This window comes from Penicillium psychrosexuale (assembly GCF_028828465.1).
Source record: "Penicillium psychrosexuale strain IBT 29551 chromosome Unknown utg000004l, whole genome shotgun sequence".
NCBI lineage: Eukaryota > Fungi > Ascomycota > Eurotiomycetes > Eurotiales > Aspergillaceae > Penicillium > Penicillium psychrosexuale.
In genome coordinates, this window is record NW_026643189.1 from 868,677 (window position 1) to 884,504 (window position 15,828).

Below are 15,828 nucleotides of genomic sequence, written 5' to 3' on the forward strand. Positions count from 1 at the left end.
ATACAGATGTGCCGTTAGTCTGCCGATAATTAATTTACTTTACTTTATTTACTTGATATATTCTAATGATTGGCTGTAATAATCAATTCTAAACCCAATGGCGACTAATTCGCTTTTTAATGTATCTGTGTTCATGCCACGTCCAATCATGATAGAACCGAAAAGAGAACGTAACCCAAAAAATATGTCTTATCTGACCTATGACTGATTCTTCTTCATGTGGGCAACACGGATGCTGACGGCACGCTTGTGCGCCTCCAGGCCCTCGACAGCGGCGAGAGTCTCTACCGTCTTGGCGAGACCGAGCAGGCCGTCGGCAGTGAGGTTCGAGCTAGTGATGTGCTTCAGGAAGGAGCCGAGGTTGACACCAGAGTACTGCTTGGCGTAGCCGTAAGTAGCTGGAGAGGGATATGTTAGCAAGATTCAATTAGGATATAAGGGAAAAAGTCGTTGCTGAGAAATACTTACGGAGCGAGTGGTTGACTCCGGCGGAGTAATCGCCAACACTCTCGGGGGTCCAGTGGCCGATAAAGACACTGCCGGCGTTCTGGACATCCTTGACAATAGACTCGGCGTTCTCGACCTGCAGGATCAGGTGCTCGGGCGCGTAGTCGTTGCTGAGGGTCATAGCCTCCTCGATGTCACGCACGACGAAGGTGACGGAGTGCGCGAGCGAGCCGCGAACGATATCCATGCGGGGCAAGGCCTTGGCCTGGGCATCGACCTCGTCTTCGATGGCACGCAGCTCGGCCTCGTTTAGGCCGGCCGCGATGAGGATTACTTGTGAGTCGATGCCGTGTTCGGCTTGGCTGAGAAGGTCCGATGCAACAAAGGCCGGGACGGCGGTCTTGTCGGCGATCACGAGGACTTCACTGGGACCGGCGGGCATGTCGATGCTGACGCCTGCGGAGGTGTCGTTGGAAACGAACATCTTTGCGGCCGTCACGAACTGGTTACCCGGACCAAGAATCTTGTCGACCTTAGTGATGCTCTCGGTACCGTAGGCCATGGCGGCCACGGCCTGGGCACCACCGGCCAAGACGATGCTTTCAGCGCCAACCTTGTGGGCGACGTAGACAATCTCGGGAGAGATGCTGCCGTCGGATCGGGGAGGCGAGGCCAGGACAATCTTGCTGCAGCCTGCTACTTGGGCGGGAACACCCAGCATCATGGCAGTGGAGGGCAGCACAGCGGTACCGCCGGGGATGTACAAACCAACACGCTCGATGGGGCGCGAGAAGCGAGAGCAGACGACACCGGGCATGGTCTCCATCTGGAGGGTTTCGTTGCTTCCCATCTGCGCGGAGTGGAAGCGTTCGATGTTGCCAATGCTGATATCAATTGCCTCCTGAACATCAGGGGACAGCTTCATGAGTTCAGCGGGGAACGGCGCATGAATAACGGGGGAGGTAAGTGATGTAGCGTGCTCGAACTTGTGGGTGTATTTGAGCACTGCGGCGTCGCCGCCATCACGGACATCGTGGATGATTGGCTTCACCAGGTTGACAATGGCTTCGTTAGATTTCTGAGAAGGACGCTTGAGGTAATCGGTGACCACCTGAGGAGTAGTAGAAGCAGTGATGACACGCTTCATCTCAATTCGGGTTGTGCGATCCTCGACCGGGGCGGGGGCAGGGGCAGGGGCAGGGGCAGGGGCAGGGGCTGACTCGGGCTTGGCCAGGCCAGCCTTTTCAGCCCAAGGTCCCTTGGCGTCGCCCTTTCTCCGCTTCACCTTCAAGCTCTTGAGGTCAAGGTTGCGCTCGATATCCTCCAGGCTAACACCGGCAGCAGTGCACTTGGTTAGGGCGAAGTAGAACAGGTCAGCCGCCTCGAAAGCAATCTCATCCTTGGTCTCCGCACGGCACAATTCATCAGCTTCCTCCATGATCTTAGCATCGATGAGCTTAGGTTCATTGAATAAACGCGCGGTGTATGATCCAGCCGGAGCATCCGCCTTGCGGGCATCCAAAGTCTTTTGGAGACGAGACAGACCGGAAGATGCGCCGAAGCAGGTCTCTGTACCAAGGTGGCAGAATCCTAATGAGTCACCACGATTAGTATACGAACATCATCCATTAGTGTAGGTAGCTGGTTCTTACCACGTCCAATTTGCTTGACGACAAAGACCAAGCAGTCGGCATCACAATCGAAGCCAATGCGGATCAACTCTTGCACATCCCCGCTGGACTGGCCCTTATACCACAGACCACGCTTCCGGCTCTGGTAAACACCGGTGCCAGTACGCAAGGCCTCAACAATGCTCTCATCACTGCTCCAAACAAAGCCTAGACAAGCTCCCCGCTCATCAGTGACAGAAGTGGCATACAAGCCATTGGCCTGGTCAGTAACAGCGGCCGACGCGATAAGCTTAGCGGCAGAAACCTGGCCAGCCACATCCCGCTCAACGGTCAATGCCTGTGAGGGGACAATAGCAATCGCGCCCTGCTTTGTGACGTTTGTAATGGCATCCTCCGACACTGTCTGAGAACCGAAAATTGTGAAGAGCCGTGGGGAGTCCGAGCTAATCTTCAATTTCTCGGCGGCGGCGAGGACGGTGGAAGGTGTAGTGCAGACGCTAGCTTCGCTGCGCTCGGCATTGACGGCGATCCATTGCTGGAAAGTATCCAATTGGGAGTCTGACAGGGCGTTGACAAGCAGACGGGAAGAGGGCACGGATTGTTCTTCGGAGAGGGTGGTCAGTTGATCCAAGTTGATCAAGATCTTAGCGGCACCGGCGTTGAGGATATCGACGAGATCGCCGGTGGAGGAGATCTCAGTTGCATCGACGAAGATATCGAGGGCGCGGAAGTTCTGGCGCAGGAATTGCTCTGCCTCGGCGAGAGTCGCGACTTTGATCAGTACGCGGCCGAAGTAGGCGATCTGCTTGAGCGAGAGTCCGGAGCCGGAGGTGGGGGAGGAGGGGTCGTGGGAGATAAGGAACGGGGTCGCCATGATGAGGTAGATGTAGTAGTTAAGGATCAAAAGATTGAAGAGGAGAATTATATCCCCTAAATAATAGGACCCTTTGAATTAATAGGGGAGGGGGGATTGTGGAGGAGAGCGATGACTCCCATCCAAGGTTGTGCTACCTTTTTTTTTTCCCGGCCCGCACCCGCTGAATCATCGTTTGATTACATCCAACTCGACTTATCGTGGGATTTTATTGGTGATCTTATTTTGTGATCTATAACATTTTGATCTACCGTGTTCATTGCGTTTTGCATTTTCACATTCTATAATAGATGTCCATTCATGAGGTCCCTGGACCATGCCTGCCTTAACTATGAGCCATCTCATAGACAACGTGATACACAGAGGTTTCACTATTCCGGTGATCTTGAAACCCTTGAGATATGGAATCTCTCCTAAGGAAAACTTCAGCCTTGGGCTTTTGGGTGATCAAAAAGCGGCCTCCCGAGAACAATGTCAGCCATGCTGTAATAGCGCCTGTCTCCTCCCGCGATATTACTGTATTCGCCCACGGGTGTTTCTCCCAGTCCTGTGTTGAAAGTTGGACATATGCCATGGCGATATTGCTTTTTGAGGACACGACTCACCACCTCAGATCAGTCCTGCCACAGTGTCACCTTTGTGTCTCCTAACCCGGTGACTTCTACAACAAAATTGCACCCGAGTATGGCTCCATTGCCAAGCATTTACATCAACGCATTGGACTACAGAGCATGAGCCACATGGGTCGAAAGACACGGAGGATCGGATTATATCCGTTGGGTTTTGTGCCACATGCGACATCTTTGGCTTACAATATCAGATGCAAGATCCCGAAGCATCAAAAGAGAACAGGTAAGACGAGGTGAATCACGGATACGTGCAGCTCCATTTGGGAGTATATCCGCTAGCCAAGTTGACACCTCGAATATTCCACACCGAAGATGGGCAGGCTTAAGCGTAAGCCATTCAACCCCCAGGAAGTACAATTCAGTCTGCATTCTTACCAACCCTCACCGGTCATAACAGCTCCCAATCTGGCAATTGCCATTGAGGTGCCGTGCAGTTTAACTTTACATTATCCCTGCCCCTGCACGAGTACCTTGCCAATAGCTGCAACTGTGAGATCTGCAAGAAAAACGGCTACTTGCTCGTGTACACCTGCATCAAGGGTTATCATTAAAGGCGATGATATGCTAAAAGATCATCACTTTTCCGAGCGCAAGATGAAGCAGTGCGGAGGTAGTTGCTTCATCTGTTTTCCGAGAACAGGGATTCCACCAATTACCCCCGTTAATATAAGTTGAACGGCCAATGTTATGTTGCCAAGTATACTAGCTACGGCTACTGCAGGACTTTGACATCGAGAAACCTGATTCTCAACCAGAGTGCAAAGTCTTTTATATTAGTTATTTTACTGATGCTACCCAGGTATGATGCTATGGATGATTGTAAATTGATGACTTAACTTAGCACCGCCTAGCGTAGAAATGACAGCAGAGGGCATATGTTACAACTAAGCGATATATATCACGCTTTGGAAATTTATCCGGTGCTAAGAAGGATAGATGCCAGGGTATGGTGTTCAATAGCCGGTACATGTTGTATTCTCGACCGATATCTCCGAACTACATGAGACAAGTGGTTGGAGTTCGAATGCACAATCCGTCGGCACGGACCTGTATGATCGACATAAATGTTCCTTGGTTGGATCTAAGTCCATCAGGATCTCCCTCAAAACGTGGAGAAGGTGACATAGACATATATTGACGGGGTCAGACACTCTAGTCCGGTGACAAAGCCCATCACGCTGAGGGGTATGTTGCATGTCAAAGCGGCGTGACAGGACGTGCTCTTCCTTAGCCAAGACCGTGCTAGTCAGGTACATCCTAGATGCCATGGATATGAACCTCCGAAGACAGCGTCATGTTTTCTCGTCACGTCAAGCGGTCGTCTGGCTTGGTCACCCGTATAGTTCTCTAGAATCTGAGTCAAGGTCGATCTAGATCATTGAATACTGGAGTATATCTACAAAGCAACAACTCAGTTATGTGAAAACTGAGACCAAAGATACTTCGGCCTCTTACATTCTCCGATGCCAATAGTGGGTGGCGCCCTTGCAGATCCCCCATGCCCCTGGATCTTCAAAGTCCGATTGGACCCTTTTATTTGGCAGGAATGGCATCTAATGCACAATTCCCGACTATTTCCCGATTTTATGGAGATCTGCAAGTGACATGAGGAATAGTAAACAAATTGGGGGTCGCGTGTGGGTGTCTGCCCGCGTGCTGCCTTCCTCTTTCGCCTGGCCTCTGTCTTGTCGACTGCAACCTCACTATATCCTCATTCCGCACTCCCATCATATTTAAGAATTGCATTGACCTGCTGTGTCGCAGTTCAGGTGGTCTCTCGTTTGCAATTCAAATTATTCTTACATGTGCCCCCCTGCACCGAATCTTGCCTAAATAAACCCGTATATCTATACCCAACCACATCCACTTCGTAATCATGCGCATCTCCTCTCTATCACTACCTTTGATGCTGGGCCTGGCTAGGTCTTCTGCCGCCTATCCTCACCCTGAGCCAGAGGTGATCTTGCCCCGCCAGTCGGACAGCCAGACCAAGGCCGATGCTGTCAAGGAAGCCTTCCAACATGCATGGAATGGATATGTCAAATATGCTTTCCCTCATGACGAGTTGCACCCCGTGAGCAATGGTTATGGTGACTCCAGGTGAGCATGTCCGATTATCCAGTTCTTGCTGTGAAACTGACACGCGATAGGAATGGATGGGGAGCCTCCGCTGTCGATGCGCTTTCAACCGCCATTGTCATGGGTAACCAGGATGCTGTTCAGAAGATCCTGGACCACATCGAGACTATTGACTTCTCGAAGACCTCGGACCAGGTCAGCCTGTTTGAGACTACTATCCGATATCTTGCTGGCATGTTGTCCGGCTATGATTTGCTCAAGGGTCCTGCATCCAATCTTGCCCCTAAGTCAGCTCAAGTCGATGCCCTGCTTACCCAGTCCAAGAAACTCGCGGATGTCTTGAAGTTTGCCTTTGATACACCATCCGGTGTTCCCTACAATAACCTTAACATCAGTTCCAAGGGAAATGATGGCTCGACCACCAATGGTCTTGCAGTGACTGGAACTCTGGTGCTGGAGTGGACCCGGTTGTCTGATTTAACTGGCGATGATGAGTATGCCAAGATAAGCCAGAAGGCCCAGTCGTACCTTTTGAACCCTCAGCCATCAAGCGGAGAGCCATTCCCTGGCCTGGTGGGAAGCAACATCAACATCTCCAACGGCCATTTCACCGACGGTGCTGTCACTTGGAACGGCGGCGACGACTCGTTCTACGAGTACCTGATCAAGATGTTCGTGTACGACCCCAAGCGGTTCAAGTCATACAAAGACCGCTGGGTCCTCGCAGCCGAGTCCACAATCAAAAACCTCCAGTCGCACCCCGCCCCTCGCCCGGAAGTGACTTGGTTGGCCTCATATAATAACGGCCAGTATGATCTTAGCTCGCAGCACCTGACCTGCTTCGATGGCGGCAGTTTTATCCTGGGCGGCACCGTGCTGGATCGGCAAGACTTTATCGATTTCGGCTTGCAGCTCGTAAATGGCTGTGAGGCTACTTACAACCAGACCCTGACCGGCATTGGACCAGACTCGTGGGGCTGGGACCCGACGAAAGTGCCATCTGACCAAAAGGATTTCTACGAGAAGGCCGGGTTCTACATCAACAGCGGCTCGTATGACTTGCGCCCTGAAGTGATCGAGAGTTTCTACTACGCGTACCGCGTCACAGGGAAAGAAATCGTGGGTCATTCTCCCTTCCACTGATGTTCTAATATACTGACTCATATATAGTACCGCGACTGGGTGTGGAACAGTTTCAAGGCGATTAATGCTACCTGCCGAACTGACTCGGGCTTTGCTGCTGTGAGCAACGTGAATACAGCTGGCGGTGGCTCAAAGTACGATAATGAGGAGAGCTTCCTCTTTGCTGAAGTCCTGAAATATGCATACCTTGTACATGCCGAGGGTAAGTTGCTAGTCTTCCCAGTCACCCTTCTTTTTTTCAAACATTGCTAATCCTGGGTTCTGGTATAGATGCCCCATGGCAAGTTCAGAAGGGCCAGAAGAATTCCTTTGTGTACAATACCGAGGCTCATCCCATGAGAGTGTCCCACACCTAGTTCATACGAGAGTTGGGCTATCACTACAGTATATAGTGCATGCATCAAGCCTTTATTATCCTTTGTCATTGGATTTAGTACTGCAAAGAAAGACAATTTGTAGCCTTCTAAACCATAGTAATACTGAAAACTAAAGCCTTCAATTCAGACGGTTCTCCAATCTGGCAGAGTACAGTAAAAACACAAGTGCCCCGTGCTACACTTCAGCTCCATTGGACATTTTATAAACATCAAATACAAAATGGCGCCCGATATTGATACTTGAGTCTGATAAGTAATCTATACTTTATATCGAGATGAGCAATTAATAGTTGGACGCACACCATTTGGTTGAACTTACCGACTTGCCTGCCAAAAGAGGGGAAAGACAACATTGGTCATTGCTTATTGATTCTGGGCCTGTTTAGGATATATGTTTCTTATGAATTGGCCAGTCAACGAAGAGTTCTAGCTCGGCTACACGATATGATTGCGCCATTTTCAGAACCGGTGACACAATAGCTCGCTAGAGAATGAATTTCTAGTAAAACAGGCCATAACACACCTAGGCAAGACACAATGATGCTATCCGCAAAGAATATCGCGAACACGCTAAATTACTAGTAGACGCCAGAGAAGAATCTCCATTACCGTGTATAAGATGGCGATGCAATTCTCTTCGAATACAGTAAATAGTAGAAAGCAATTGATCGCAACAAACCTACATATCACCTACAGCCATGGCTCTCCTAAAACAAACTCTCCTAGCAGCACTAGCGACAACCTCACTACACCAAAGCAACGACCACTACCGCTCACGACCCGACCTCGCACCACCGCAGTTAAACATCACCATCCCCGCCGCAAACCCGAATGGCTCCGAATATGTTTTCATCGCCCCGTACTCCGTGGACGGGACACTAGAACGGCCCGGCCCGTACATCTACCGCAAAGACGGCGACTTGGTGTGGGCCGGCACAGGCTACTACGCCGGATTCGTGGCGAATTTCCATCCTACAACGTACCAGGGGAAACCTGTTCTCCAGGCCTTCCATGGTAGTATTGATGGTGCGCATGGTGAAGGGTTTGGGCAGCATGTCCTGCTCGATCAGAGTTATCAGCACGTTGCCACCTCGACTGCCGCGAATCATCGTGTTTCGTCGATTCATGAGTTCAATGTTATCCGCGGAGAGACGGCTTTGATTGAGGTCTTCTATACGACTCCGGTGAATTTGTCGGCTTATGGTGGGAATTCTTCGCAGGTGTGGTTGGGGAATGGGATTTTCCAAGAAAATGATATTGCCACTGGGAAGTTGGTCTTTGAGTGGAATGCTTTGGAACACGTTGATCCTTCTGGTAAGATAATTTGCCTGACTTTATAAAGATCATATCTAACCGTCGACTAGAAAGTCTAGTGCCACTGGGCTCCAAATATGCTAATAACGGACTGTCGTCCGCCGAAGCATGGGATTACTTCCACATTAACAGCCTCGACAAAAACGAAGAAGGCGACTACCTGCTCTCGTCCCGACACACGAGCACGATCTTCAAGATCAACGGCACAGACGGCTCAATCATCTGGCGGCTCGGCGGCAAATATCCCAGCTTCTCACAAATCGGCAACTGGACCTTCGGATTCCAACACCACGCCCGCTGGCAACCGCAACCAAGCCAGCTGGGGACGGAGGTAATCTCGTTCTTTGATAACTCCGGCGACGGCACTATCACATTCAACGATGTATCCCGGGCATTGGTTATCCAGATAAACCACACAGACAGCACGGCGACGGTTCTCCGCAAAGCAACAGCACCTTATGATCTCCAGGCCCAATCCCAGGGCAATACGCAGCTGCTTTCTGACGACCGAATCTTCGTCAACTGGGGTTCGGAGGGTGCTTTCACGGAATTCGGTGCTGATAATGAGATTCTTTATCATGCCTTTATCGAAACGGGGGCGGTCAGCTACCGTGGTTTCCTGGGGAACTGGACTGCGACGCCGAAGGAAAGTCCGGCGCTGGTTGCGCTGAAAACGGCTTCGAATCTTGTGGAGCTTTATGTTTCTTGGAATGGGGATACCGAGACTGCGGCTTGGAGATTCTTTTATGTCAACGGGCAGGAGAAGACGCGGGTTGGTCAAGTGGATAGGAACTCCTTCGAGACGGCTTTTACTTGGAAGTCGACTTTTGCATTGTCTTCCTCTGCTAGATTTGTTGCTGAGGCTGTTGACACGAATGGGGAAACTCTTGGGCAGACGAGTTTGACTGCTACCACTGCCAATATCAAGTTGCTGGCGTGATAGCCAAGATTGGGGGAGTTGAGATTTTCATTCCGGTCGCAGAGCTCTCTTCAATTGTGCTCTCCTTCTACCATTTGTCATTCTGCCATATTCCTCTAGACTTACTATATACACACCCCAAATTACTAGCTACACACCCTTTTGAACTACTTTGGGTCAGGCCTTTTGGCTGGCCATGTAATTTACCGAGTTTTATCAAGTAATCTACACAACCACTAAATACTAGCACTCCCAACTACCCATTATTCGTATTTGTAGGATTATTGCTATCATCTGTTATGCAAATAGCTTTATAAAACTAGTCGGAGGCGGTATCATCTGAAGAATGTGTAGCTAGTAATTTGGGAGTTATAGAGGTCCCTGGGAATAGTTGACAAACTAAGCTCCGATTTGAAACAAGTTATCACTTCTCCGGCATGAATACGACTATATTTCCCATCGATTTTGATCAGAGCAAGGTCCCAACCTATGACTTGATGCAGCGGAAGGAGACGATCATATGACTTTATGCGGCGGAAGGAACACGATCACATGATTTTATGCAGCGGAAGGACACAATTCCCATGAGTTATAAGTCTGGACTAATTAAACATCTGCAAAGTATTTTAGGCGGACCTGGTCCATCGCGAGCTCTTCCGGCATTGGCTGTAGGAATTTATCAATCTCATGGACCCAAAAAGTGTTGTGTGGATTGACTTGGTAGGCAGTAGTGTATTTCCAATATGACGGATACCAACCAGCAGTTTCCCAATCAATGATACCAACGAGATCATCTCCACGAACAAGAATGTTGAGGCTGCTAAGGTCGCCGTGCGTAAATACCAAAGGCCAAGTCTTGCTGTGCTGTTTGATAAGTTCCTGGATGTCAGGGGGAAGCCTTGGATCAAATTCCATGCCCATGCGTATATGCCGATGGAAGTCTTGGATGTTTTTAAATGGACCGAAGCGCAAGGAAGTGCCCGCAACACGACAGTCAAAAAGTGACCCGCCATCAACATTAGCAATCATATTGCCTTCTGGGGGTTGAAGTTTCCGCATCTCGAGGATTTTCTCAGCTAATTGCGAAAGAAGTTTCGCCTTTGAATCCTCACTTCGATAAACCCAGCGTTTGCCAATTATGTCTCCCTGAATCCTTTCCATCACGATATAGGTCCGCCCGGATCGAGTGAATGCACAGAAAACCTTTGGTACCGGGATAGATGTATGCTGCGATATGAACCGCATTGTTGATGCCTCAGATAAATAAACGCGACACCCGTGCTTAACGCAAATTCCGCCCGTCAACATGAGAACATTCCCTTGTCGAGGTCGAATACGCTCAAGGAGTTTGATCGCTATAAGTGTCGAATACCGACGCAAAAAGGTGTTCTTGACTGGTTGGGATGCACCAAATGAAGCAGCGGATGGCGAGGAGGAAGGTCCTTTTTGACTGGACGACATTATGATTGTGCTTGAAATGTTCAAGGGAATATCTCAGGAATATCTCGTTTCTAGACTGTGAAGGGAACTTAGCATGGGGTCTTCCATAGGAAGTGATGGTCAGTGATGCCCAGGGGTTATCCCTGATGGTATGATCCCAGGTTCGAAGGTGTTTAGGGCCCTTCACGTGATATCACATGAGCCGGGTCTATTCTCGGGCCAGCTGAAGTTATTGTACGAATTCTTCTATCTTCCACTTGACTTTCTATTGTCTCTCCCGCCTCAATTTGGTTGGGGTCTGCTGGGTCTGCGCTGCAGTGTATTTTGGGGTGGAAGCGGGTTCGACGATCGCCTAGAGTGCCCACTTATATAGCTGGCCACTTCTACAAACATGTAAACATCAAACTCTCGCTTAGATAGCAAGCGAACTACGAATAAAGAAAATTTCTATAAATTAGATAAGAACGACCACACTTTCATTCTGTCCAAATAGGAAACAAAGAGTCTGTCTACATTAAGGACTTTACATGCACAAACATCCATGCAAACATTCTGAATTCAAAGCTTGGCATCATGTTTCCAGCCCGGCATATCAGCGAGATCTTTCGCCGGGGCACTACGTATAGATTTGAGAGCATCACCCCCAGGTCTCCACCCCCACGGATCAGCTAGGTCTGGCGAAAGAGACCCTTCTATCAGCTCAACGACATGTTTGCCGATGTTGGGTAGAAGCTTGAAGCTATGACTGTAGTATGCGCTGTTAGCAAGCCGCTGATGGTATAAAAGCCCGCATTTGATTATCAACTCACCCACTATCTCCCGTGGCCAGAATGAAGTTTTTCCACTTGGGGTGTTCGCAGATGAGTAAATTGGCGTCGGCAGTATCTGTGCACCAGCACATAGAGCGGTTGAAAAGCTCTTTATGCTTGAATTGAGGCAAGAATCTCGCAATTGCCTTGCGAATGGTGACCTCGGAAGCTTCTGGGTAAGTATCTGTAGGATGTTTGGCGTGTGATCTTGGGACAGATATGTTTTTAGGAGAGGTCGCTCCGTAAGGTTGATGCTGCTTGAAGCGAGAGAATCCCGGGAACTCGTCGCAGACTTTGATAACGCCGTACCTATAGGGACTTAGAATGCGGTTCTGCTCTTTCCAACATTAGATCAAGAGGGAATTGCTTACTCGTTGGGCTCGAAGAAGAAGCCGTATTCGCCATCGTATACCACGGGTGTGTTTTTGTACTTGGCTACTTCCTCGGGTGTGAGCTGAATATGAGCAAAGACCCACGCCTGCAAGAATATAATTAGTAATTGATTCATTTGAACCGGGATAGAGAGAAGAAGTATATCGTGAACTTACTTTCGAAACACACTGGTCCTCCAAATCTACCAATGTTGGACTCCAAGCACCAGCAGCCAAGACCACCTTGTCGGCGTAATATCTAGTGCCATCTACTGTCTCAGCACCATTGCATGTGATCCCATCGGCGGTAAACAGCGGTTGCTTGAAAGTTCCAGATCTATGCAATTTCGCGTCAGTAAAATAAATACAAGCTAAAAAAGGGTCATTACATACTTGCCAAATCCAAAGTTGACACCTTGATCCTTTAGAAAAAGTCCGATTGCATTGATAGCCTTGGCTGCAGCAAGCCAACCTCCATCGCCACAAAACAAGCCTTTCCACCCCTGAATTTAGACTTTATTAGCCGCTGGCCCTTCAAGGTTGTGTACGGGTGAAATTTACCTTTACCTGCTCTCTTGTAAAGACTGGCATCTTTTCAAGTATATCATCTTCGCTTTCTAACAACCAGTTCGTTTTCTCTAACCCAATGTTCGCGTCGAGCATTGATTGGTAGCTTTTTCGAAGATCTGCAATACCGTCTTTGGATGACGAGCAGTCAATCTGAATGTGTTAGTATGGAATGTTGAATCTCCAATGGCTATTTTTCTAACTCACCCTGCCGACATTGTGAAAGAAGGGCTTGAATAGTGGATCATTTTTCCACATGTCAAGAGCCTCGAGCGAAAGTTGCAGATCTGGCCCATTGCGCAATCGGATGCCCATGATCTTGTTAAGATCGTATCCTGCCGATTGAGCCGAAGGAATGGGATATACATCAAGCACTGTGATATTCGAGGGAGTATACCCAGAGCGGATGAGGTGCAACGCTGTTGAGGAACCCATGGTGCCGCCTCCCCCAACCACCACGACTTTCGTGGTTGTACGCGAATACGCCATTTTTCGGGTCATTTCGGTGCGAAAACCAGAATGAGGGAAAACAGGATGTGAGTTTAAGAAGTTGAATGGCACCAATTGCTAAGAAACTTGCTAAAGCGATTAGATAATCCCCATCTATATAACATCGCGTGGACCTTCCATCGATTACCCCGATGGCCAGAATCCGGCCTTGGCAAATGCGGGGAATTACCAAATTGGCGATAACGAGATAGCCTTTTGCGGTTATCGGCCCCGGCTTTCGTTCCGTTATCATTTGATATCGGCTCACTGGAAGTCCATATAAAGATTACGCCGCCATGAATGCGCGTACTTTCGCGTGGACCTTCACCCGGCTTGATATGACCCGAATGGAACTTGATTGACCCCGAAGCTAGAGGGGAACATCCATGTCTCTGCGGGTAGAAGAGATAAGCTCACATATAAAAAGCAACTAGGTCCTGCAATCAATGTCGGGGGAATAAATCAACACGCATGGAAAGCGAAATTCTGTTGACATCAAAGACCCCGAAAGCCCTGTCATGGCACAACCTATCATAATGGCCGACACAAAGACTCCTGTCTCGGATTCGCACGATGCTCCTTCTATCGCAGATAATGCCATCCGCCATGGTGCTGTGATTGACATGCAGCACTACAAGGACACCGTTCCGCTGTGGAAGCGAGTATGGCAGCATAGTCTGACACAGATGATGCTGTTGAGCATCCAAGCATTCTGTGGACCAGCAATGGCTGATGCAATTACCGGTAAGACTGATTCACCATTATACGCTAGGCTACAGAATGGCCTGGACCTTTCGCTAATGTTTTGCAGGCCTCGGTGGCGGTGGTCTTGCCTCTACTCGGGTGTCAAATATCTCGACCTCAATTAGATATGCCACGCTGGCAGTCGGTATGTTTCATTGCCCAACATGAGTATTTAGATACTAATTTGAATAGTCTGCTGCATCGGAGGTCCTCTTGTGAACAAAATCGGCATCAAGTGGGCTCTTATTCTCGGCTCAATGTCCTTCCCAATCCAAGGCTCGGCATACTACTGCAACAGCAAATTTGGAAACGAATGGGTGAGCGATGGCAATGACAATGGAAACGACAAGAAATGTGACTGCATGATCTAACAAGTCTCTCCTAGTACCTCATCCTGAGCGGTGCTATCAGCGGTATCGGGACTGCTTGCTGGTATGTCGCTGAAGCTGGAGCCATCATGACGCTTGCCCCCTCCGGCGCCCGTGGGAAGTATCTGGCTCTGTGGATCGTTTCGCGAAATCTTGGACAATTGGTCGGCGGTGCAATCAAGTGGGTAATGCCTCAGTCAAAGACTCGAATGGGAAATTTGGACTAATACTTTCGCTCTATGTAGCCTATCTAAGAACTTCGAAAAAGGCGTCAGTGGCGGAGTCACTTCCGATACGTTTATTGCCTTTGTGATCATTGAGTGTCTTGCGTGGGTTCTTATAAGAGAGAATTGCCTGCAACCTTATGCTTATGATGTTTAATAGGCTACCATTCGCGCTGTTGATCACACCCTTCGAACGCGTTGTCCGGTCTGACGGTACAAAGATTGTCACTTCGGAAACTCTTTCCACCAAGATGGAATTCAAGTATATTGCAAAGACCCTGAGCTCGAAACTTATTATTCTTTCTGCACCCTGGGCACTTTGGTCATTTTTCTACGGGTAAGCCCGACAGTCACTGCCTATCACCATCAAAAGCGATAATGCTAATATTCGAAAGTGGTACTTGGTCTACATATCTAGGAACCTATTTCACCGTCCGTGCTCGCGCTCTCTCGTCACTCATCTCGCCTTTCTTTTGCATGTAAGTCATGCGAAATCATATCATCAACACCAACTAACCTTGGTGCGTATCAGCATTGGCTGTTTCGGCCTCGGATTCATTCTCGATATGAAGGGTTTCAGCCAGCGCCGTCGTGCCCAGATCGGCCTCTACACTGTCATCATCCTCAATGTCGGCGTCTATATGTGGTCCATTATTATGCAGGTCAAGTTCAACCACAATAAGCCCGGCGCCATCGATTGGGACGATGGACTGTACGCTTCGTCGTTCCTACCATATTTCTTCGTGCAGACGACCGGTCCGCTGTCCCAGTCGTATATGTATTGGCTTTTGTCTTCCTTCGCCACCGACTCGCAGGGTAAGTGACTCCATAGACTCGGACCCGAGTCCATCACGGCATTGGACGCTAATGGCAATTTCAGAAAATGTCCGCAATGGTGCCGCATTCAGATGCATTGAAGCTGTTGGCCAAGCTATTGCCTATGGCATGAACACCCAGATTAAAACTAATCCTCTGATTGGATTGTAAGTTCAATCATCTGAATTCGTCCCTTTTGACAAAAAGCCAACTGACCTGATTCAAGCTGCGTGACGTTCGCCCTACTCGGAGCCTCTGTAATCCCCATGATTCTGCTTGTCAACACGACACCGGACCGTATCCCTGCAGATTTAGTTGCCGAGGAGCAGGATGCTGCTCTTGAGAAGATTCGAGATGTCTAAGTCTGTTTGCATGGCGGGGTTGAAAGCAGCTTACGCCTTTCAATTACCAAGCTTGCTAAGCGGAATGATATAAGGAGTCTTATTTGCCCCTACTTGGATTATCTATATTTTGTTTATTTAATCTGGATCTAATGGTTAACAATTTTGCTTACTTGAAACTACTCCTTTCCGTACTATTGTAACGTTTTGCATTCGTTTCGTAACGCGCGATCAGACCATTCAATT

At 49.0% G+C, this 15,828-nt stretch overlaps 6 protein-coding genes across 6 annotated transcripts; 3 read left to right on the forward strand and 3 right to left on the reverse strand.

Annotated features, from left to right (window-relative positions):
- Window positions 1-198: 198 nt before the first annotated feature.
- Window positions 199-2,952, reverse strand: N7518_006113 (histidine biosynthesis protein HIS4; the record flags this gene model as incomplete). The annotated part of the gene is made up of 3 exons (XM_057187040.1): window positions 199-398; window positions 469-2,037; window positions 2,100-2,952. 3 exons carry the CDS (start codon window positions 2,950-2,952, stop codon window positions 199-201), a joined length of 2,622 nt encoding a protein of 873 aa, XP_057038743.1.
- A 2,505-nt stretch (window positions 2,953-5,457) lies between these two features.
- Window positions 5,458-7,159, forward strand: N7518_006114 (glycoside hydrolase family 47 protein; the record flags this gene model as incomplete). Its single annotated transcript, XM_057187041.1, has 4 exons — window positions 5,458-5,681; window positions 5,732-6,779; window positions 6,831-7,005; window positions 7,074-7,159. 4 exons carry the CDS (start codon window positions 5,458-5,460, stop codon window positions 7,157-7,159), a joined length of 1,533 nt encoding a protein of 510 aa, XP_057038744.1.
- Window positions 7,160-7,878: 719 nt separating this feature from the next.
- N7518_006115 (arylsulfotransferase family protein) lies at window positions 7,879-9,434 on the forward strand (the record flags this gene model as incomplete). The annotated part of the gene is made up of 2 exons (XM_057187042.1): window positions 7,879-8,494; window positions 8,545-9,434. The coding sequence occupies 2 exons, from the start codon at window positions 7,879-7,881 to the stop codon at window positions 9,432-9,434; spliced, it is 1,506 nt and encodes a 501-aa protein (XP_057038745.1).
- Window positions 9,435-10,019: 585 nt separating this feature from the next.
- Window positions 10,020-10,874, reverse strand: N7518_006116 (uncharacterized protein; the record flags this gene model as incomplete). The annotated part of the gene is made up of 1 exon (XM_057187043.1): window positions 10,020-10,874. One exon carries the CDS (start codon window positions 10,872-10,874, stop codon window positions 10,020-10,022), a length of 855 nt encoding a protein of 284 aa, XP_057038746.1.
- A 537-nt stretch (window positions 10,875-11,411) lies between these two features.
- On the reverse strand, window positions 11,412-13,101 carry N7518_006117 (NAD(P)/FAD-dependent oxidoreductase; the record flags this gene model as incomplete). Its single annotated transcript, XM_057187044.1, has 7 exons — window positions 11,412-11,598; window positions 11,663-11,971; window positions 12,034-12,140; window positions 12,211-12,370; window positions 12,427-12,536; window positions 12,595-12,753; window positions 12,808-13,101. 7 exons carry the CDS (start codon window positions 13,099-13,101, stop codon window positions 11,412-11,414), a joined length of 1,326 nt encoding a protein of 441 aa, XP_057038747.1.
- A 524-nt stretch (window positions 13,102-13,625) lies between these two features.
- Window positions 13,626-15,603, forward strand: N7518_006118 (uncharacterized protein; the record flags this gene model as incomplete). Its single annotated transcript, XM_057187045.1, has 10 exons — window positions 13,626-13,833; window positions 13,901-13,978; window positions 14,026-14,150; window positions 14,219-14,382; window positions 14,447-14,530; window positions 14,586-14,762; window positions 14,821-14,904; window positions 14,958-15,241; window positions 15,306-15,408; window positions 15,468-15,603. The coding sequence occupies 10 exons, from the start codon at window positions 13,626-13,628 to the stop codon at window positions 15,601-15,603; spliced, it is 1,443 nt and encodes a 480-aa protein (XP_057038748.1).
- Between the last annotated feature and the right edge of the window lie 225 nt (window positions 15,604-15,828).